A 22,604-nucleotide genomic window follows, 5' to 3' on the forward strand; every position below is an offset into this window, starting at 1 on the left:
CTCTTAAGGGTGGGAGTCTGGGTTCTGATGATTTCTTCAGTCTTCAGAACACATTTTTTGTTTTCATGTGGCTTTATATATTTTGTTGAAAGTGACATCTTGTGTAGGGCAGTAGATCGTTTGAATTGTTTTTACACCTGAAAATGGGCAGGTCTTTCCTCCTGCTTAGACTTGCATTGCAGAGTCTGAATTAATCTAGGTTGGGAGTTGTGCTTGGTTTGAGGTTCATCATTGCAATAATTAACCTTAGCACTAAGTAAATTATCTTTCCTTTGAATAAAAAAACAAATGACTCATGGTTTTAAATTGCTGGGTTTTATTAAGGTATTGGCAAAATTTCAACATACATCTTACCTGAATGAACAGTTTTAATAAATAAAATATGAAGGATCACTCATGATTACAACTGAACTCAAAAGTGAGCTGTAGAGCAGGTCTGTAAATTAATAAATATACTTGGTAAGAAATGATTCACTTCATTCGCTTCACTCCATAGAGAATTCTTTGCAGAGAAATGTCATGAACAAGGGAACAAAGCCTGTCTCTCACCAAAGAGCACCTAGAGTAAGAGTTAACAATGATGTATCTGTGGATTATCTAATACATCAGAGTTTATTAGAGTATTTCCTTTTCCAGAACAACTGCTGTATCAGTCTGGTGTTCCCAGTTTTATTTGCTTTTTCCTAATTAGTACAATAAGTAGTCTTCAAAATAGAAGATAAAATGCTGCTAGATGAAGTAACAATTATTTTTCAAAACAGTACCATTTGTCTGGAAAATAGTCATGTGATAATACTGGCAGTATTATCTTATTTTGAAAAAAAAATTTTTAAGCTATTCACAGGTTAGAACAGAAGGGTGAGTAACTTATCCATTAATATGACAGGATTTTAAAAGGTGAAAAAAGTATGTTCTTTTGCTAATTTATGATTCAAAGAAAAATTGTCCGAAATGATGATGTGACCAAAGCTATAGCATCCCCCTTTATGGCCTTGCGTAGGTGAGAATGGTCATCAAGTGAATACATTGTACTTAAACACTAAAATAATAATTTACAAATCACTTTCTCACAAAGCCTTGGCAAGCCTTTGATGGGGAAGGAAGTACTTGAACCACAGCAGTTTTATCTGTAAACACTGAACTTCTTTATGCATCATTTTCGTCTGCCCATCAGATGCTGCACTTCTTACTGGCACAGTGTTCCAACAATGGAGTACGGTTGTCGAGAAGATGCGGGGTGACGCTCTACCACCGCGTTGACATTACAGCACTATAAATGTGGTCAGACTCAGACTCAGTGTTGACATTAACATTGTTGACATTGTCCTCGGAAAAGGTGTTACTTTCAAGGATCCGCCTAGTTAAATGCAACAGAAACTTTAATTGTATTAATTCAAGGACAGTGGATGGCACTTCTAGGTAAAGAAAAGGTATATACATATGTGTTTCCACCATCCTCTTTAGCACAGATGTGAGTGGGATTAATTGCCCCAGTGTTTGGTGCTGTAATGTTGCTGAACCTCAGATATCCCTCAAAAGTACACATCTAGAAAGTGAACAAAGGAAACCTTTAAGTTAGGGACTGATTCCCTTTGAAACTCACAGTGAATGTACAAGGAGTTTGTAATGACTTCATTTGGTAACTTGAAGTCTTTTTTCCCTAACGAGTACTACACTTTCTTGTTTATATTTGTTTTACTATTTCCTATTCTAACAACACTTTAGCAAGCAAACAAATTGATGCAGATCATGTTAAATTGAAAAAGGGATACCGTCACTCTTAAGGATTGAGTGTAGGATTTTCACCACCACTAAATTACACAATTAGTAAAAGTACAAAACACGTAATTCACAGACTATTACCTCAGCATTAACAGTTAATATATATTATATATACTTTTATACTGTCCAATATTTTTACAATCACCAGATACACCATCATTAAATACAAGTTACAGAATGTGTAGATACCATTAGTTAGAGGGGTACTTATTGCTTACATTAGCAAGCAGCAAATAAGGGCACAGGATTTGAACTGAAGGGAACTACTTTCTATCACCAGTGGCATTAAGATATAACACTGCATTTCACAAAGCACTGCTTTTTACCTAGTTTATGGAACCAAGAGCAGCATGTATCATACCAATAACCACTACTTTAATATTATAGAATTTTAAAGGACTTACCTTTACAAATGGTACCTAACTACTCTATAAATATGCATGTTGTGAACAAATGAATAGTTGCTATTTTTCACAATATTGGTTTATAAGTTGACCACACTAGAACTACTTTGCTTTATTTTCTAGAGGGCTACTGGTATGAAAAATGGAATTAACAATGCTTATATAGTCAGATCTACGAAATTCAGACCCTTAAGGATGTGGTCTGTGTTCATCTGAGTTTTATCCAACCATTTTTCCCACTGAAAAAACCTATCATTTGTATCTTTCCTTTCACCTTCTTTATTCTGCTCAAAAATAGTAGCAATGGACAACTATAGAAAATCTTGAAAAAATTGTTTAATTTCAATAAGTGCTTTGGATTATAATGTGTACCAATATTCTGCCTGCCTGCTTTCTTGTTTCCTTAGATAATTTGATTTGAAACTGACACTGCATCTGATGGGTTGTTAACAAGATCTAGGCTTCAGGAAATGACAGATGTGAGTGGGGTCCGTGTATGAGGGTCAAATGTCAGGTTGGTGAAAAGATTCTGGTACTGTAGTCGGAGCCACATTTATTCCCTCCTTCTCAGCCATGTGTCGCAAGACTTGAGAAAAAGAATAAATGACTTCAAGATCATGAAAAATACTGAAAATCTCTACTTATATCCAAATTTTTAAAAATAAAACCTACGGATTAATCTGATCATTGCTAAAGTGAAGTTCTTGTGTATTTGCTAGAGCTATACTGGCGTCCGGAATATGCTATGGAATCTGAGTTTCCATTATGGGTGTGGGGAACAGAGTAATTGTATTTTTTTGTAAAAACACAGGCAGTGGACGTTTCTTGGCAAGAGCATTTGGTCCGTCCCCCCCCGCCCCCCACCAGTGGTGTGAGTGAGGGGGCAGCTCCTAGCCATTGGCATGGCTGGTCCACAGTCGACTAGGGGAGGGAAAGAGGTCATGTGGTGATGTTCATGATTCTCAAGAGAATCAGAGGCTGCTTCACTGACTGAATCTGATTACTAGTTTATTTGCTGTCTTTAGTTGAAGATACGCTTCTAGCTTCAAACTACAGAAACGGCAAAAAGCAGACAACTTCAAATTATCAAATGTAAGTACTGAAATGAGAAAGACATCCTCTCTGCAGTCTGAAGTGGCAGGTAGCAGGACTGTAGAGCTTTCTCCATTCATAACTAAATAGACCTCAGGCTCTGTTTACCTGCCTTCTCCTTTGCACTTGGCCTCGGGGCTCACTTTAGGCAGTACTTTCAACCTCTTTCACACCAGGTATTTCATTCCCTTGGGGGAAACAATTTTAGAGAAGTTAAAACCAATATTTTTCATTCTCCAAAACCACTTTTTATTTTGTAGTAGTATATGCCTTTGCTGTCTGTGAACTTAAGAAAAAAAAAAAAGGCAGAAAAAATAGAAATACTATTTGATTTTTCTTTTTTAAATGGCAGCTTGATTCTAGTATATTTGTACCTAACATCATCTCCATTAGACCAGTTTTATTCCTGAGATGAAGGTACAGTGAAAACATCATAGCATCATAGGTTAAAACCAGTTGACAGCGGTCTTCTAAAATGACAAATAATAAAAATCCCACCAAAAGCACCATAACAGGTTATGAAACTCCCAAATAGCTACACAGCCCTAGGAAGTACTTTTTAATTCAGAAAATTTTTATCTTTTATGTTACAGGAAAAAAAATCAGTAAATCTTTTTGATTATATACCACTTCACAAGTCAGAAAACATGACACTTTTATGCTAGTTTTCTACTTTCGTTGTAACCAATTAAAACCCATATGGCTTTTAGTCTTTTACCAACTGAAAAAAGAGGGGAGGGTTTCCCTCGTAGTCCCCAGTCTTTTGAGGAACATCCCCCAACTACATCTGATTCTGCTTTAAGTTTTCCATAGATAATATTAGGCACATCAAACCAGATTTCACCTGCATTGAGATTTCAACACTAGATACCCTGACTAAAATAACTCACAAACTTCCACTAGGGATGTGAAGGGGTAGTAAAGTGGGGGTCGTATGTAGGTGTGGAGACACATCACAGGGACCAGTTGTATAATTTTGCTAGTGAAACCGCCAATACTTTTTTTTGTTTTAGATTGAAAACACTACTTTGAGTTTCCTAGAGATCTATTTACATTTAAGAATTGAGCCATCCATGGTTTCATAATGAAGCACATATATTTCAGAAATGTCTACCTTGTTTCTACTCTGATAGTGGTGTTTTTATTGGGGGAGAGCTAGCTAGCCTACTTTAAAGAGGAAGTTTTATATTTTGTAGCTCCAGGGAAGGCCTGGATCTGCAATATCATTACTCTTTCTGAGCTTCCTCATGTTTGCACTATATCCTTTCCAAATATTTTGCCTCCATGGCAGAAAACTTCTGAACAACCTAGTTCTCTTCCCACTTCGAGTAAGTGAGGATAGACTAGTGCCTATTTTTTGGGAAGGCTCTTGAGCAGACATAAATGAATACAACTTTGGATTAAACCTGAATCCGTGCCGTCTCTTTGAATAATGATAGCGTAAATGAGACAATCTGGAAACTCTCTTTCCCAGGAATTTGAACTGTTCATCTTCCAACCTAGGACAGACAGGAGACAAGCTCTCCATTCTGTATATCTGCTGCCCTGTTGAACCCAAATTAAAAGAGGGAAACTCTCCAGCACCACTCTGTTCAGGCAATGATGATTGAACTGATTTTTTCTCCATTATTAGCTCATTAATAGAATTTGCTTTCTTTGGTGCACCAGGACCAAACATCTCATTTGGTGGCAAAAACTGGGCACTGTGAGGTTTGCTTGCTTCTATTTGTGTGAGATCTAGGTAGCCCGGGTCTTCCAGCACGTTGATTTGGGACCCTGGGCTCAGGCTAGTTCTATCAGTGAATGAATCCACGCGCCCATCATAGCCTAGATCGGCTGGTGCTGAGCACTGGTGCTGAGGCCAAGGGCGTTTGCACTCGCCATGATTCTCCTTATCATCCCCACCATCTTCTTGCCCTCCTTGAAAAGAGTTCTCTGTCCAATCTGATTCCTCACTAACATTTACAGCTTTGTTCATGTCCCTCAGGAATACCACAATAACAGTGATGTTATCACTTGACCCAGCATCACGAGCTGATGCAACTAATTTGTGGGCAACCATGCTACTGTCTCCGTTATTCTCCTTCAGGTGGTCAGATACGACTTTGACCGCCTCATCAGGATTCACGGTGTCATAGAATCCATCACAGGCCAGAATGAGGTAGTCTTCAGTTCCATCCAAAACAGTCGAGGCAGAATCTGCATCCCCGCAGATATATGGCTTATGTTCAGCGTCTCCTGTGGGAATTAGAAAGGAAGTCAGATTTTGGTTTACCTTGCATGTAAGAATGTTTATGGCCAATGCTGTGACTGATCACAATTTACTGGATTGTGATCTGAATTTACTGGAAAGAATTTATAAACTAGTTTCAGATAAAATACTTGAATTCTTTGTTAATCAGATGCTGCTCACTCCTTACTTAGTTAAATAATTGCCATTCACTGGGCTTAATTTCTCACTAGCTTACACTCAATCTTGTGCCTCTAGCTATGATTTAGGCTTAGTTGAGCATGGCAACAAATGTCAAATCTAAGCTTTTTGCTGCATTGAAAAATTCAGTGTTACATAGAAAAATTTTGTTGGTTAACAGATCTACTTTTTTTTACTAGTAAAGTTTGATTTAATTGAGATTTGAGAACAAGTCCACATTGAAAAACAAACCAAAGTTGTGGTCATTCTCTTCATTAAATACTTAATTTTCTGTCCTTGTTTTCAAATTAATAGTTTTATGCTGCTAGCACAGAGAAAGGTTTGAGTTACAAGGGATTTTTAAAAATCAAGTCCAGCTCCCCTCAAGCCAGGAAAAGTCATCCCAAGATTCAGACACGAGAACTAGAATGTTAGTCTCTTGGTTCCCAATCCAGTTTGCTTTCTACTTTTTAATGCCGCTTTACTTGTAACTTCTAGAGAACTGGAAAATGTATGGCCACATTTCTCTCCTCTTCAGGGACTACCATATTCTTGCTGTCTTCATTTGTCTCTGATCGAACCCCCACCGTCTTTATTGCTGTTGTTCATTCTCCACTTGTGAACAACTGTGAGAACCCCCAAGGCCCTATTGGGTCCTTATTTCTCCTTTGTTTAGTTCATGCACTTATAGAATGACATTTGAGCTGGGTCTTGAAAGATAAATTAGTTATCACCAGGCAGAGAAGGGCTGGCCCTCGGTTGAAGGAATTAGCATAAGCAAGGCACAGAGGCAACTGTTAAGCAGTGATGTGTAGCTATATATGGGGTGCTTGGAGTGGAGATGGAAACCTAGCCTAGTGTGGGCCCAAGGTCTCACCAGTCTATCACCAGACTATGGAGAAAATTAATCACCTGCAATGCATTCTGGATCTTTCAGATCTGGAGCACTTCCCGATCCATTCACTGTACATTCATTGTTTTTCTCTGGGTACTTGGAGAGAGCCTAGCCAAAGGGTCCCTAGCCTATTTAGTAACCATATAGCTTATTAATACAACAAGGGATGCTCATTTACTACTACTTTACATAGAAAACAGTATTCAGCAATAATTCCTAGATTAGGATACCATAATTGGGAAACAGTAGTTAAAATTTATAAAATGTTTTATCATTTGTAAAGTAACGACATACGGCTTAATGGTTAAGGATGCCAGCACTGGAGTCAGACTGCCTGGATCCAAATCCTAGCATTTGTTACTTGCAGACCCTCATCAGTTACTGTCCTCTCTACAGTACTAAAACTGCTTTTGGACTAGGGGATGATAAAATGAAGATAATTATACATAAGTTATCTGGCTCTGTCATCACCTGTTCTAGGTTCTCTCCTACCCACATAAAGTTCTCTCCAATACTTCCCATCCCTGTTTAATCCTCCAATAGGCCCAGAAAACTCAATAGGCACCCCAGAGACAACTGCTAGAACTGGTGTGGGACACACTGAACAACAAGATACTAGATAAGAAACTAGTCTTTTTCATACAGTTGCCAGAACCATCTTCCCTCAAACATGGTTTTGATTCCATCAATTTCATACTTGAGCTCTCACAGGCTACTGGGAGGCATCAGTCAAAACTTCCAATCATGAGATTCAGTGTTCTCCACCAATCAGTCCGCTTTACTAAATTTCCCCATCCCCTACTCCACCTATTATTATCATCATTATTATTTTCTGAATTCCAGCTCTAAAAATAAATGTGATCTGAGTCATACTGTTCCCAAAAATCTTGTTTTAGTGCTTCAATTAAAAGGCTACTGCAACTGTTAGTTTGGAACAGAACATACAAAGATTTGCACAGGGAAAATGCTGCCAAAATTCTGGCTTTTCACCTGCTCTACTGTTGGATGTCAAATTCATGACATTTCGTCCCCAAATTTGGTAGGAGGGCATGATTATCCATTTCATGGTGAAAATGGCAACATCCTTTTATCTTCAACCTCCTCTCTCCATATGCTAGGAAACATATCATGCCTCCCTGTCAACTTTGGATCATAAATCTGAAGGGCTCATGAGGAAAAACAGTTGAAAAGCTTTTCATTTTGAAAGCTTTAAGTGTCACTTAATTTCTATGTAGAGTTGAACTCTGCTCAGGAGTCCTTTTTCTTGTCCCTGTTTAGCCCCCGATTTTATTCTCACATTCTTCACCTGTCTCTTCCAATTAAGCTTCTGGATTTTGGTAGATGGCCTAATTTCCCACTTCAAAGAAAATTAAGTTTATCAGGCCTGAATTCCCTCAGTTTCTACCCCCGCCCCCGGCCCTTTTGTTTTCATCAAGAGACTCACCGCATCAGCTACCATTGTGTCAGGAGGAGAGGTCTCCACTTCCTCCTCAAAGCTCACCTGTGCTCTGGGACCTGCCTCTCTAGGACTCTGGCTTCTGTCACTCTCATCTTCAATTTCTCTTCTACTTGCTCTTGTCTTTTATCCTACAAACATACTCTGATCTAAACTCGTTATCCTAACATCAAAAATAATAAAAGTGACTCTTTCCCAAATCAGCTTTTCCCTCAGGCCACCACACTGTTTCATTTACCACTAAATTGCCCAAGAAACTAAATCTATACATGTTCTTTTGTGTTGTTACTCATTTTCTGTCACCTGATTTTCTGGGGTTTTTCCCATCTACTCATCCAAAACATTTCTCTCATATATTACCAATTAGTTACGGTTTTCAAAATTCCATGTCTTTTTTTAACCCACGTCTCACTTGACCTAGGTCTCCTAGCACTTGACCCTGTGACCACTTACTCTAGAAACCCTCTTCTAGTATCTTTGATAGCCCACTTGTATATCTCTGATCCCTTCTTGATTTTCTTCACTGGCTCCTTCACTTAATAATGCACTAATCATTTTGTGCTAAAACTGCCAGGCAGGGCTCTAAGTATGGTGCATGTATTATACCATTTAATACAAAAACTCCATGAGCCATTTAATGTTACTATTCTTACTTTACCAAGGAACAGATAGACACAAAGAAATTAATTTCCCAAGGCCCACAGCTTGTAAAGTGCCACACAAACCTAGAGGCATGACTTCATTGTGTATTTCTACCGTAAGTAATGAGTCTCATCCTTGGTCTCTCATCACACTACATATTTTTCCTGGGCAATACTGTCCGAACCTATAATTTCAACTACTATATATAATATCACTTCACAGATTGCTAATATTATTGCCAAAATGGGATGAGTTCCCACATCTCTTATCTGCAACTCAGAATTCTGCTCAGCTCCAGATCTGTATTTCCAGCTGCATATCAGTTCTCTCCTAAAATATCACACAGGTATCTAGAATATAAAATATGTCCAAAATGAACTCATTATCTGCCCTCCTCCCCGCCCCACAAACTGCTGCTGCTTTTTTACAAATGCTTTATCATCTTCTCAGTCACATAAGTCAAAAACCTGGAAATCAGCTTTCCTCTGCCCCCAGAAACTGTCACTGCTATCTGATCAATTTATACATCCTTTGTATCCCTTTTGAGCTGCCCTCATCTCTGTAACAGACTATATCAACAGCCCCTGAATGATCTCACCTAGGCTTTCTACTCTAGTCTGTCTTCCGTACCATCATCACAATTACGTTATAAGTCTGAATCATGTGGCCTCTCGGCTTATTCACCTACTTAGCCTGGCTATATAAGCCCCTTCACAGTCTGGCGCCACACTTACTTTGATCACTCCTACCCTCTGCCCTCGCCTCTTGTACATGCTACTGTTCCTAAAACATGGCGTGCCTTTTCAGATGCCCATGTATTTATACCCTCCTCCCCCTGGAATTTCCTCCCCTACACACTATCCTCCACATCCAACCTAAAAGTCACTTTCTCTATGGAGTCTGCCGCATTCTCTCTTAGACCGTCTCTTATTCAAGGACATTCTCCCCTTGCTTTTAGTTTCCCCTTGTGTTATATTTTTAGAAGCAAGAAAAGGCAAGTATTCTCTAGTAAAGTTGGTTCTATGACAAGCATTAAATATACTTTTCGATACTCTGACAAAGACCGTAAGATCAAGAGGAATCGTCAGAAATAATTCTACATGGGGGTGTGTTTCAGAAATGAGAAATTTCCCCTCTGGAGTCACATTCCAGAGTTCCTAATAACTCTCTCAGTCTGAGATAAAAACTAACCCTCATTTTTTCAGAAGCACTTGCAGGATCTTTCAGCTTTTGCTTTCTCTCTCAGCCTTCTGCTACTCACATTTGGGCCACTTCACAGCTTGCTAGCACCTTCCCAAAGAGTGGGAGGAACTCCTATCACTGGTGAAACTGAATCAATCCTTTGAGATTTTGTTAATGTTCTGGAATATTTTGGTAACAATAAGCAAAATTGGGGGATTACATGTGAATTCCATTTATCCGTATTATTCCTATGTCAAATTACTTCATTTAATTTCTTTAGGAGGCAGGAATGAAGAACTGTAGTATGCATGCATATCACCCATAAAGATACACACACACTGATTTATTCTTTTTAAAAAACCAGAAGTGAAGCTAAGCCACAAAGCCTAAAATATAATAAACCCAGGTGCCAAAGCGAAACAAAAATAGAAACAGGACTATCTTTGAACTTACACCCTTGCATTTTGTCCAATCAGCTCAGCTGTTTACTCTCTAAGTTTTAGACAGTTACACTGACTTTCCCTTCTCTTGAAAAATTTAGGTCCCAGGGAGGCAGATTCTTTGAAACCCTAGGGTTATCTGGCAAATCACTATATTCCACATAAAAAAAAAAAAAATTGTTTTCATCTAAAAAGTACAATGTTTATGTCATTTTATAATTCAGTGAAAACAAAGATATAAGCAAGGTAAAATATAGGGAGGGGAGCTTTCCATTCTCTTGAAAATACTAAGTTAAGTTAAATATGATCCAAAATGGAATGAAATGAGGATCACTGTAGTTTTAAGCAGATTTGTGTCCCAAAGATTAAAGGCTTCCATTAAAAAAAAAAAAAAAGAAACTAGTAAGCTCTGCATTTCTTAATATAGTTCCCTTTCAATAATGGAATTTAAGTATATAAATGAATAGGTTAATTAAATAAAAGAGGCATTATCTAATTGTTACTTTAAACAATAATAAGCACTCTGATAATATAAATTACCATCTCAGGTTCCCTTAATGTAGCAGAATTAATAGGAGACAATGAGCTAGAAGAGGACAGTTTGGAGAAACAAAAAGGAATTGGTTTTTCCTACCAATAGCTCGGGAGACCGACAGACTTCCATTCACCCTCCAGGCACCAAACCAGACTACACAACCTCCAAGAGCCTCAATTCGCTGCTTTTCATCCTAAACAGCAATGCAATAGAAAGAAGCAAATAATTGGATTCAGGATTTATTTGTCTACCTTAACAGTAAACAACAGATATAATACTCATCAGCTTCCAGGAAAGGTTCTCTTTATTCCTCCTCTGTGAGGTGGGCATGGTTGCTCAGATAACGGTGGTTATCAGAATAAGCAAGTGAATCTTAACTACTAGCTAGAAACCCGCCTCTGTGGCACGTGCCCTCCCAGAACGGAGCACACTTACCTCCCTGTCTGGTTTGTGTGGCTTCATTAGCTCAACCGCTTGCCCTTTTCTCACAAGCATGACCTGGGAATCCCCAACCCAGGCCACATGGAGCATGTTCCCTCTGATGAAAGTCACCACTCCTGTGGTCCCACATCTTAAACTCTGAAAGTAATTAAATAAAACTAGAGTCAGTAAAAATAAACAGACTTCAAATTCTCATTGAGAAGCAATTTATAGTTAACACAGACTTTTCATTGGGGTCTAGACTATTAGTAACTCAATTTCACAACAAACAGCAATTCCTATTTCTCTGCATTTTTATGTGCATGGATGTATGTGTACACACATAGATCCATGTTACCTATGATATGCAAGGCAGGGATGATTATTCATTTCATTTTATGTACAAATAAGAAAACTGTGGCAGGTTATGTGACCTTTCCAAGAGCGGGTAACTCATTAGTACACAAAACAGAACTGAAATTCTTTTTCCTCCCAGTCCAGCATTCAATCCACTACAGCAGTCCTTAAAGATTTCCATGTTCTGGTCTCTGTTTTGTCACTGACCTAGAGTATGGACAAGGGGAAGGTCCTAGCATTACAAAGGATCTGACAGGTACACAACAAATGCTCCCACACTCTTGAGTATTAAGATAGGAGCCAAGAGATAACATATATTCCCTGGCATGCTAAGTTGCTTATACTTAAAAAAAAAAAAATCACCTACAATAATTTTAGGGGCCTCTGCTTTTGGAACACTGCATAAAGAACAGCCTGGAGCTTCACTGCAGTAGCTCAGTAGCAGTGTACTTCATGCTCCTGATACTACTACATTCAATGACATCTCCATTTGACATGAGTCACCACTAAATAAGCATGACTTTCTGTTACCAAGGACTTGTCCTAAATTAGAACCAATGCGTCAAGGATGGTAAAAGGCCCCTTGTATCCAATGAGAAAAACAACTTCTCATTTTTCCTATATAGGGAAAGTTTGTTATAAATCCTCACCCACCAATAAAATGTCTTCCCACCCAGAATGTTCAAAACCTCAGCCCCCTGGAACACATGACAAAGACACTCGAGTGCACATGCCCTGCAGAGAACAGGAGGCACGGCTGCTTCACAACAGGAATAGCTCCTTTCTTCCCAGCAGTTAGCAGCACATGGGAGCAGAAGAAGGAAAAAAGTGCTGAGACAAACCTAAATTATTCAAAAGAACTATTGGCAAGACTGAGAGACACTAGGATCACTGGCAAAGTAAATGCGGTGAACATGGTCAGAGAAAAAAGCCATAATTTTGAGGACACAGAGGAAAAAAGGATAGAACAGAAGAAGAAGACAAAGTGATTCTCTTAGTTTCCTGTGATCTTACAGGTCACCTCTTAGGGGCCAGGCCTTGGCCTTAGTCAAAATGACGACAGCCAGTAGCTCCAAGGTAGGCAGAGCTGAGCAGTGCCAGCCCTCAAGACTCTGGGACAGTCTGAGATCAACAACTGTACTGTTTTCTAGCCCCACCTCTGGAGGTAGACCCTAGTGGTCACTGTTGTTGGATTTGCATACTAAACTAAACCTGGGGTAAAGGTGGGGAAACACAGAACATTTTCCTTGCTTAATACCAAATAGTTCTGAATTACTGTTTCACTGATTCCAAGCACCACTACCCCTGTGTAGCATAACAATGAAATCAAAGAAATGGATTAAATGATGACCCTGCTCTTTCCAAGTCCTTTCCAAAACAGTTAATGTTTAATTCATAGGGCAGGAGTCTTATTTTTTATATGTATAATGATTCTGTAATTACTTTTAAAAATTAAAAATTATCTTGCTATTGGCCCCCAGTTAAAAATGAATATAGAGTACTGTAGTTAATCATATACCAATGCCCAGAATGATAATTAGATTAAAATTTTTACTTTTAGATCTTAATATAGAGCCCCTGTCATTCATTCAGAGTAAAAACCTTAGGTCTGATTAACCTTAAGAAATTAGGACATGAGCTCTGACTTTTCTTCCTGTAAAATCAGTTCAAGAATCATCTAAGGATTCGCTCTCCAAGCAACTTTTCCCTCAAGAGATACACAGTAAAACACTGCCAACCCACTTAGACCCAAACGTATGGGAGTAATCCAGCTTCTGTTTCCTTTTTAGTCCATTGTTTTAATCACTGTATCCAGATTTTGTCAGCAAAAGTCTGCTTAGAGAGATGGTCCTGGTGTGAAGCTGACAGGCACTGGTAAATAAGAAAGCTAAAACTCACCTGCCAAATCCAGCAATGGACTGGCTTTCTAGAAAATTATAACTTTGGAGTTTCTCTACAGCACATCACATCACCCCACTAAAGCCCTTAAGATGGAATTAGAACTACAAGAGAATCCAATATTGTGGGTCAAGAATACAGCTTGAAAGAACTTTAAATAATAATGCCTGCCCCAAAAGAGAAAACCCAAAATAGCCCATGAACCATGGACCAAGTTGAGCTTAGCTAGTGCATTCATGGCTGGAATTTATGAGGAAATGGCATACCTCCCTGGCTGCTTTCTGCACAAACCGCTCATCAGTGACCCGGAAGGCCCGGCACAGGGCCTCAGCAGGATCATGGGGGAACATCTCCTGGCGGACTAAATTAACGTGCAGGTGAATGGAAGCATAAATGGCAGCATCCACTCCCCCATGGCCATCAAACACTGCAAAGTAGGCTTGTTCTTCCTGGTCCTGTCGATAGAAAAACAAACGGTTAAGGAAGTGAGGTACAGCATGACTCAAAGGAACCAATCCGTTGTACTGATGATGCCCATTCTCCTCCTCCACTGCACTTGTCACCTAGACAATGAGACTAAATGTTTCTCTTTTTTGACATGCCTGATCAACTGCTAAAATACCTGCAGCACTGGGGTATCTGTGTTTACACACACAACACTGGAACACATCGTGGCCAATTAGCTCAGGCTGAAGTGCCCTCAGTGAAAGTCGCCGTCTTGTACCATGGAAACCGCCCACATGCAGTTGCATCAAAACTGCTGTTACAAGTTGTGGGAAGGGGGAGGGAAGAGAAAGTATGAGGAGGAATTGAGCAAAAGCTGTTCTGGATTGAGTGTTTTTTTCAAAATGAAAGTATTCTAATAAAATTAGAAACTGAGAACAATAGGAAATAATTGGCCTTCAGCACAAGACCAATTATGTTAGGTTGTTTAAAATACAGAGATAACGAAAGCATACACATACTTCTAAGCTGTAGTATCTTCTTCATAAATCATAGTCACATTGAATACTCACCCATAAATAACAGAGTCTCTAAACTGGTCAGCCAAACTTAAAGCAAATCAGATATCCAAATGCCCCGTAACCATTTTGCCTTGTCCCCTAACCAAGATTTAGCTTCACCCTTCCTGGCCCACCCACTGCTTGAAGCACTAAGGCAACTGCCAGAAGAGGATCTGTCTTGACAAAGGAAGCCTAATCACAATATTACATTTAAACCATTAAGTAGTTTGCTTCTTTATCTTCAACTCCAGTGTGTACATCTCAGATCTAGCTTACTTAGGAGATCTGTAGCTCACTGAACTCACTTGAGTCCTGGACTCCCTTAGGCAACAGTATGTAATCATTTTCATGTGCAAGCTTTGACTTGATCGGTGGGCTCTAGGAGCTCAGATGAGTCTAGGCCCTGTCACTCAAAGGAAATCAAATATACAAAGTAAATCATATAATTTTCTTGTGCTTTTTCTCTCATCTCTTAGGTACGGATTTGGAGGAACTACTAAAACAACAGGTATTATCTGTGTTTTGAAAAAATTATTTTTAGTCACGCCTGGGTGGCTCAGTTGGTTAAGTATTGACTCTTGATTTGGCTCAGGTCATGATCTCAGGGTCTTGGGATCAAACCCCGTCTCGGGCTCTGCACTCAGCACAGTGTCTGCTTGTTCCTCTCCCCCTGCTCCTCTTTGTCTCTCTCTCAAATAAATAAAATCTTTAAAAAAAAAAAAATTTTTTTTTAAAGATTTTATTTATTCATTTGCCAGAGAAAGGGAGAGAGAACACAAGCAGGGGGAAGCGGCAGGCAGAGGGAGAAGCAGGCTCCCCACGGACTGGGGAGCCCAATGTGGGACTCGATACCAGGACCCTGGGATCATGACCCAAGCTGAAGGCAGACGCCCAACCAACTGAGCCACGCAGGCATCCCAGAAAAAAATTCTTTTTAAAGGGTGTACTAAGTACCAAATATAAATGTCCATAGAGTAAAAACACCCAAATATTATGAAATCAACATCTAATACAGACATTACAACTAGTTAATTAATACCATCTATAATGCCATTGAAAATTGACTGATTAAACAGAACTATCTTGAAAAAAAGTCCTGATATGTAGAATTTCTACCTATACTATATACTAAAGCAGTACTCATATTTTTAAATAACTCAGTTGTCAGGATAAAGGTAAAATTGAAAAATAGCATATCCAAGCAGTTTTTAAATGATGAGTGTAGCTGATGTGGGATCATCACAAAGAAGGAGGGGACAATAATACCTTTTTGAGGCCATGAGAGTATAACTTTAAACAATGTGAGATTGGTGGGGAGATTCTTAAACAATATAGCATCCAAAGAAACAGAAGACAGCCAAGTGGATCTCTTAAAAAAATTAGTATACCTTTTTAAATAAAAAAAAAAAGTTTTCCCTGTTATAAAGATGATATATTGTTTATCTGGACTAATAAAGAAAGAAAAAAATCTATATTATCCCACCATTCACAGATAACCAGTCTTTTTTCTATATATATAAATTTTTTAGATAAAATTAAGATTATACTATACATAAAATTTTATATCCTGCTTTTTGTCATTTATCATATCATTAGCATTTCCCCCATGTCATTAAGTATTACTCAGACATTTGAAATGGATATGTACTATACATCTTATGAGCATATTATAGTTACTCCCTATATATGACTTTGATCATTTCTAGCTTATTATTGAAAATGTTATGTAAGACATTTATGTCAAAACATATATGTAAGAATTTCCTGCATTTGTGTCCTTATAATATAAAATTAAAAGTGAAATTACCAGATCAAAGGTGGTGAAAATATACAAGGTTCTAAGTATGTGTTGCCAAATTGCCTTCAAAACCCTTTCTCTAAAGCAAGGTGTTCCCTTCTGAGTTAGGCCTTTGGGCTGATTTTGAAACAAAATGAAAACCAACCAGGTCAACAAACAGCAACAATGCCCTCAGATTGGAGTATAATCTTCAAGTGGGTGTAGTGATAGAAGGATTGTTTGTCACATTAAGGTTAACATTTAAGGTTATATTTGCATGGGCATGGTAACATTTGGAAATAAGGATATTCACATATTCTACAGATATTTGGAAACAAAGCTGGTCTATCTTTGTAACATAAGCACCAATTACTAACCTACCATCACTGCTTATCAGACCTTGACAGTTAGCTAAAATTTAAATTTAGCTGCTAAATAAAGGAAATATTGTGCTTTGTATAAATTACTACATTGTAATTTTTAAGTTATGGACTTGAATGAAGAAAAGAGGCAAGTAACAGGCAGGGGAAACATACCTACCTCTGTTGGCACTAACAGAATACAATTAATAGAAAAAGAAGAGGAAGATAACAAGAAAATGGTTATTAAGCTGACAAGGCTCATATGATCCAATTTGTCAGTCACAGAGATTCATGAAATGTAATTCCATCTACTTTCCTATCTCAGAAACCAAGATTTAAAAAAGAGAATTACTGGAAATCAGAAAACTGTCTCTGTCTTAAATTCATCCTTTTATGTTTGTGTTTTATGTTGCTTCAGCAACACAGTAATGTGGGAACTTAATAAACACTATCTAATAGTACTGTAGTTTCCTTTTAAAAAAACAGCTTTATTGAGATGTGGCAGTTTTCTTTTATGCTTCTATGTTTATAGAATAGCTCTGGAAGTTTACGCAAAAAATTGATAACTTCCCTTGCCTTCATGGAAGGGAACTGAGCATCTGAGACACAAGGATAAGAGAGAGATTTTTGTTTTCCAATCTGAACAATGTGAATGCATTACCCATTCAAATAATATAAAATTGGCGTGCCTGGCTGGCTTAGTTGGTAGAGCATGTGACTCCTGATCTCGGGGTTTGAGTTCAAGCCCCACGTTGGGTGTAGAGCTTACTTAAAAATAAATAAACCAAAATAACATAAGTTTCTTTTCTGTTGTCTAATACAAGCAGATTTATGCCACTCTGCCTTTAGTCCTATTCCAAACCATCAGAGATGCTATAAGAGGTATATTAGAAGTTCTCCTTATAGAAAAATAAGACCATGAAGGTGTTTGTTTTTTAAATCTCATTGACTCTAGAGAAGGGCCCTTTACCTCTAGATTGAAGAGCATATTAAAGTCAGGAATGCAGACATGTTTGTCTTCCATTTTCCTGCGCATGTTTTTGATGGCATGGATTGATGTCTCATAATAAAGCTGGGGTCTCCTGCGGAGAGGGAAGTCTTTCACCCAGCTGCAGCAAATCTCGTGTAGTTTGCTGAAGACAGAACGGGCCAATTTCATTGTTTCGATCTCTGTGAAAGAAACACAGACACCCCCAGTGAAGAGCCTTGTAAAGCTGCTTTTCACTTGCCTGCTGGGTAAAGACAAAAGTAGGTCACCTTCATCAAGTTCCTCCTTAATAGAAGAAATTCCTCCTGAAGAAAAATGAAATGTTGCTTCTGAAGAGAGAAAATGACAGCCAGTCTAGTAGAAAATCATCAGCCAGCAGCTGCCACTATGATATTCTTATGTCATGAGGAGAAAACCTCTGGCCAGAGTTGAATCTACTCTTAGACTAGATTTCTTCCAACCCTCAAAGTTCTCCGACCACTGCTATCTAGTTCAGAACACTGGTTCCCTTTTGGTTGGCTGGAGAGCCATTGTGATTATCATCTGGAGATCCAAGCTCCCCCTGCTTAGAAGAATGACTGAAGGGGCGCCTGGGTGGCTCAGTCGGTTAAGCATCTGCCTTCAGCTCAGCTCATGATCCCAGGGTCCTGGGAACAAGCCCTGCATCGGGCTCCCTGCTATGCAGGAAGCCTGCTTCTCCCTCTCCCACCCCCCCACACCCCGCTTGTGTTCCCTCTCTTTGTCAAATAAATAAATTAAATCTTAAAAAAAAAAAAATGACTGAAATATGAACAGTAGTTATCCAGCCAACTGGGATATGAAAGGCCTATGAAAACATCATTTATTTATCAACTACAGGAATAAGAGTTTATTGTGATTACCATTTGTCTTTGTCTTTTTTTTCCTGACCTCTTCCTTTATCTCCCTCCAGTTCCCTAACTTTTCTCTCCTGTAACTGATCAGAATTTGGAACTAAATTATATTTTTCTTATTTGATGAATTTTTTAATTAAAGTTTTTGGCAATAGCTTAAATAGTTTAGCTAAAAGGTTAACAAATGAGGTAAAAGTTTTTTAAAAGTTTTAAAAGTCTCTAAGGAAAAAAGTACTTAAACTCTGTCTATAGGTGTAACCCTGGATAGAACAAAGGAGATGGCAACCAGAGGATTCTTCACCCTAGACTGTTAAGTCTACTACTTGACCTATCAAGTGGAGTAGATGAGCTGACTTCGGAGGCTGACTTGCATCTCTTGATGGATGGACAGATGTGTAAACCTTTTAGGCAACACTGAATAGTGTTGAAGAGATTATATCTCACATCACCCCGGCTCCAGCTGTCCTCTACTCAAGTTGCGGCTATTAAATAATCAAAGGGAGATTAAGTTTTCTCAAGCCAGTATTTTAGAGATTCCTACATCTCAGGTAAAAAGATTTAGAATTCTTCAAGAATTTTTTTTTTTTTTACTTTACTAAATCAGATCTAGCTTGACAGCCTGAGAAAACATGTACCAGAAAGGGCAATGGCTGCACGTGACTCCTCTGATCTAGAACACAGACCCCACAGGAGAGTGACTGTGTTCTAGAATGGCCTAGGAACTTTTCTATTCCTTTCCCTGCTGTTGCTTTAATCTGCCACTACATTTACCTGTTTTCTTATTCAAAATCCTTCCAACAATGACTACATTCAGAAAGCTTATCTCAAGGTTTTCGTCGCCTTTTTTCTCATTAACATAGTACAAGTTTGGCAAACCATGGTTTTTGGCTCTGTCCCCCCTGACGTTTTTATATAACAGAAAGTCAAGGAAGGGTATATCTGAAAGAGAAAGGAAGTTCAGAGAGCAAATACAACCTGAGGATGTGTGTATAAGAGGGGAAAAATACAAGCCAGTATTTTTATTGTTTTGACAAACTCCAGTCTTTATTTTTTTAAAGCACCAATTGCCAGAGACTATCTCTTTCAGCCAGCAATTACCTATTTTATCACTCCAACCCATCTGGTTTTTGTAGCAGCATAGGTGTGAGTTTGACTCAATCACAACAGAGGATTGCAAAACAGTAAGTAAATATGGAAACATTGAGGGAGAATGGAGTGGGGGTGAAACAAATAACTGATATTAACTATCAGGTTAGTTCCCAGATTCCCAAATAACAAACCATTATATCATTCTTTGGCTGTGTATATTACTCTTACTATATAGACCTGCACTGTCCAGTAAGATTTCTTACTAGCTACATGTGGCCATTTAACTTTAAATTAATTAAAATTAAGTAAAATCTAAAATTCTGTTTTTGCGGGCGCCTGGGTGGCTCAGATGGTTAAGCGTCTGCCTTCGGCTCAGGTCATGATCTCAGGGTCCTGGGATCGAGTCCCGCATCGGGCTCCCTGCTCCTTGGGAGACTGCTTCTCCCTCTGCCTCTCTCTCTCTCTCTCTGTCTCTCATGAATAAATAAATAAAATCTTTAAAAAAAATAAACAAATAAAATTCTGTTTTGGGGTCACACTGGCTGTATTTCAAATGCTCAGTAACTACATACGGCCAGTGGCTACCATACTGGACAACGCAGGTAGAGAACATTTCCATCATTGCGCCGTCTATTGGGCAGCACTGGTTAGACAGATTAAATTGGTTAGGGGAGGCAATACCTGCTTCCTCTAATATTTAGTAAACCAGTAGATCTGTTCCTATCCCCTCCCAGTTGCTTCCTCCCTAATGTTCCCATTACACCATCTACTATAGCTCTTGCCACATTTTGTAACAATAGATAACATTTATTAAGTGTTTGTTACATCCTCTCTGGAACATTTCACAAACAAGTAAAACCATTTTTAATCACAGGTCTATCTGACTCTGACACCCATGCTCTACATTTCCCAAATTAAACTGTAGATACAGATTGTGTCTTAATTGTACTTGATTAGTCATAGCACAATACCTAGCAGGTAGCAGGGGCTCATTAGATGTTTACTGAATAAATGAATATGCAAACTTATATAAATTAACTACTAAAAAATGTATGCTTTTTTATCATCTATTCTAGAGTCTTCACTGATCGTGCCATCTATTTCTACAGTGGTGCCATTATTTTATAATTACTATGACTTTATAACATGTTTTCGTATCAGGAGGATTAGCTTTCCTACCTAATATTAATTTTAAAAGATGTCACTTGATAGTTTGACATGCTTATTTTTCCAGATGAGTTTTCTTAATTATTTTGCTGAGTTTGAGGGGGGAAATCTGTTGCCATTGTGTTTGGGATTGCCTTGAATTTATAGAGTAATTTGCAAAAAAATTGACGTTTTTCATATTGAGTCTTACCCAGGAACAAGTTATATTGTTTCATTAATTTAAATCCTTTTTATGTTGCTCAGTAGGGTTTTAACATAGGATCTGGGATCTTTTTTTTTTTTTTTTTAAAGTAATCTCTATTCCCAATGTGGAGCTCAAACTCATAACCCAGAGATAGTCACATGCTCTTACAAATGAACCAGCCAGGTGCCCCAAGATCTTCATACTTCTTAATGAATTTATTCCTAGTTATTTTACTTTATTTCCTATTTTGAGTCAGAACTTTGCTTTAATGTGTTACTTGCCACATAGCAAACATTCCTCTTTCTACCAGAGACAGTTCCTTCTCTACTCTCAGACCATGTGCATCTAGGGGTAAACCATGTGGTTCAGGTCTAGCTAATTAGACAATCACATTCCTCTGGCTATACTGATTGTTCAGGAATTGGAAATAATCCAAGCTGGGCTGGTTAGAGTGAATACTGCAATTTATGTAAGAGCAACTGAGTGAAGTTACTGTTACTTTCCTGCTTGATTTGAGCCTGGGCAGATCTAGCAGTCATCTTGCCACCACATGGAGCCTGAAAATAAAATCAGAATTAAAGAAGGGCACCTGGCTGGCTCAGTCGGTAGAGCACATAACTCTTGATCTCAGACTCGTGGGTTTGAGCCCCATGTTGGATGTGGAGCCTACTTGAAAAAAAAAAAAATAAGAAAGAAAGAAAGGAAGAGAGGGAGAAGAGAAAAAGAGAAAGAAAAAACAGCTGAGATTTGGAGAAATGCCAGGTTGGGATGAATCATCTGAGGCCTTGAATCTAGCTGTGTAGCCCGTATGTTGAAGGGTAGCCAATAAATTCTGTTTTGCTAAAGCCAGTTTGAGTTGTGTTAGTGGTCACTTGCAACCAAAAAATTCTTAAGTATGCATTATGCATACATGCTAGATTTTGGTCTGAGCCAAATTTTGTCCTACAAAGTTCAAGATGTACTCATTTAGTTCTACATTATTAAGTATATTTATTAAAATAGGAATGGATAATTGAATTTTATCAAATGCTTCTTTGGGCATCTTTTGAGATTATTCTGGTGTTTTTCTTTTGACCTTAATATATAAATTATCCTAACAGACTTCCTATTATTTTGTTTTGTTTATGGTCTCAGCACAGTGCTAAGCTTATGGTAGGCCCTCAATAAATGAATGAATGAATGAACTGTTGTACTCAATATACAAATATTTTACTTAAGATTTTTTACATTGATTACTAAGACTGATTTCTCGTTTCCTTTTTTAGTTTTATTTCAGGCAAGTTTTCCTATCAGTAAATTTTCCTTCCATATGCAACTGGATAATTCATTTTATTTATTTTTTTTATTAAAGATTTTATTTATTTATTTGACAGAGAGAGACACAGCGAGAGCTGGAACACAAGCAGGGGGAGTGCAAGAGGGAGAAGCAGGCTTCCCGCCAAGCAGGGAGCCCGACGCGGGGCTCGATCCCAGGACCCTGGGATCATGACCTGAGCCGAAGGCAGACGCCCAACCGACTGAGCCACCCAGGCGCCCCGGATAATTCATTTTAAAAAGCATTAGAGGGCGCCTGGGTGGCTCAGTTGGTTAAGCAACTGCCTTCGGCTCAGGTCATGGTCCTGGAGTCCCGGGATCGAGTCCCGCGTC

The 22,604-nt window shown here is 38.5% G+C and overlaps 1 protein-coding gene across 1 annotated transcript; it reads right to left on the reverse strand.

Annotated features, from left to right (window-relative positions):
• Window positions 1-299: 299 nt before the first annotated feature.
• Window positions 300-17,822, reverse strand: PPM1E (protein phosphatase, Mg2+/Mn2+ dependent 1E). The gene is made up of 5 exons (XM_081805298.1): window positions 17,628-17,822; window positions 13,781-13,969; window positions 11,274-11,417; window positions 10,938-11,031; window positions 300-5,516 (listed from the first exon to the last, which is right to left on the reverse strand). Exons 1-5 carry the CDS (start codon window positions 17,814-17,816, stop codon window positions 4,462-4,464), a joined length of 1,671 nt encoding a protein of 556 aa, XP_081661424.1. The 5' UTR covers window positions 17,817-17,822; the 3' UTR covers window positions 300-4,461.
• Between the last annotated feature and the right edge of the window lie 4,782 nt (window positions 17,823-22,604).

This window comes from Leptonychotes weddellii, chromosome 15 (assembly GCF_054177405.1).
Source record: "Leptonychotes weddellii isolate Sample4059 chromosome 15, ASM5417740v2, whole genome shotgun sequence".
NCBI classification, from domain to species: domain Eukaryota; kingdom Metazoa; phylum Chordata; class Mammalia; order Carnivora; family Phocidae; genus Leptonychotes; species Leptonychotes weddellii.

What these genes read in the sequence shown, in the direction of transcription:
- PPM1E (XM_081805298.1), bottom strand. Translation starts at nt 17,816, where the DNA reads ATGAAATTGGCCCGTTCTGTCTTCAGCAAACTACACGAGATTTGCTGC. An exon ending in ATATGCTCTTCAATCTAGAG is followed by an intron (nt 13,970 to 17,627) that starts GTAAAGGGCCCT and finishes TTCTATCGACAG; the next exon opens with GACCAGGAAGAACAAGCCTA. An exon ending in TGCAGAAAGCAGCCAGGGAG is followed by an intron (nt 11,418 to 13,780) that starts GTATGCCATTTC and finishes AATTACTTTCAG; the next exon opens with AGTTTAAGATGTGGGACCAC.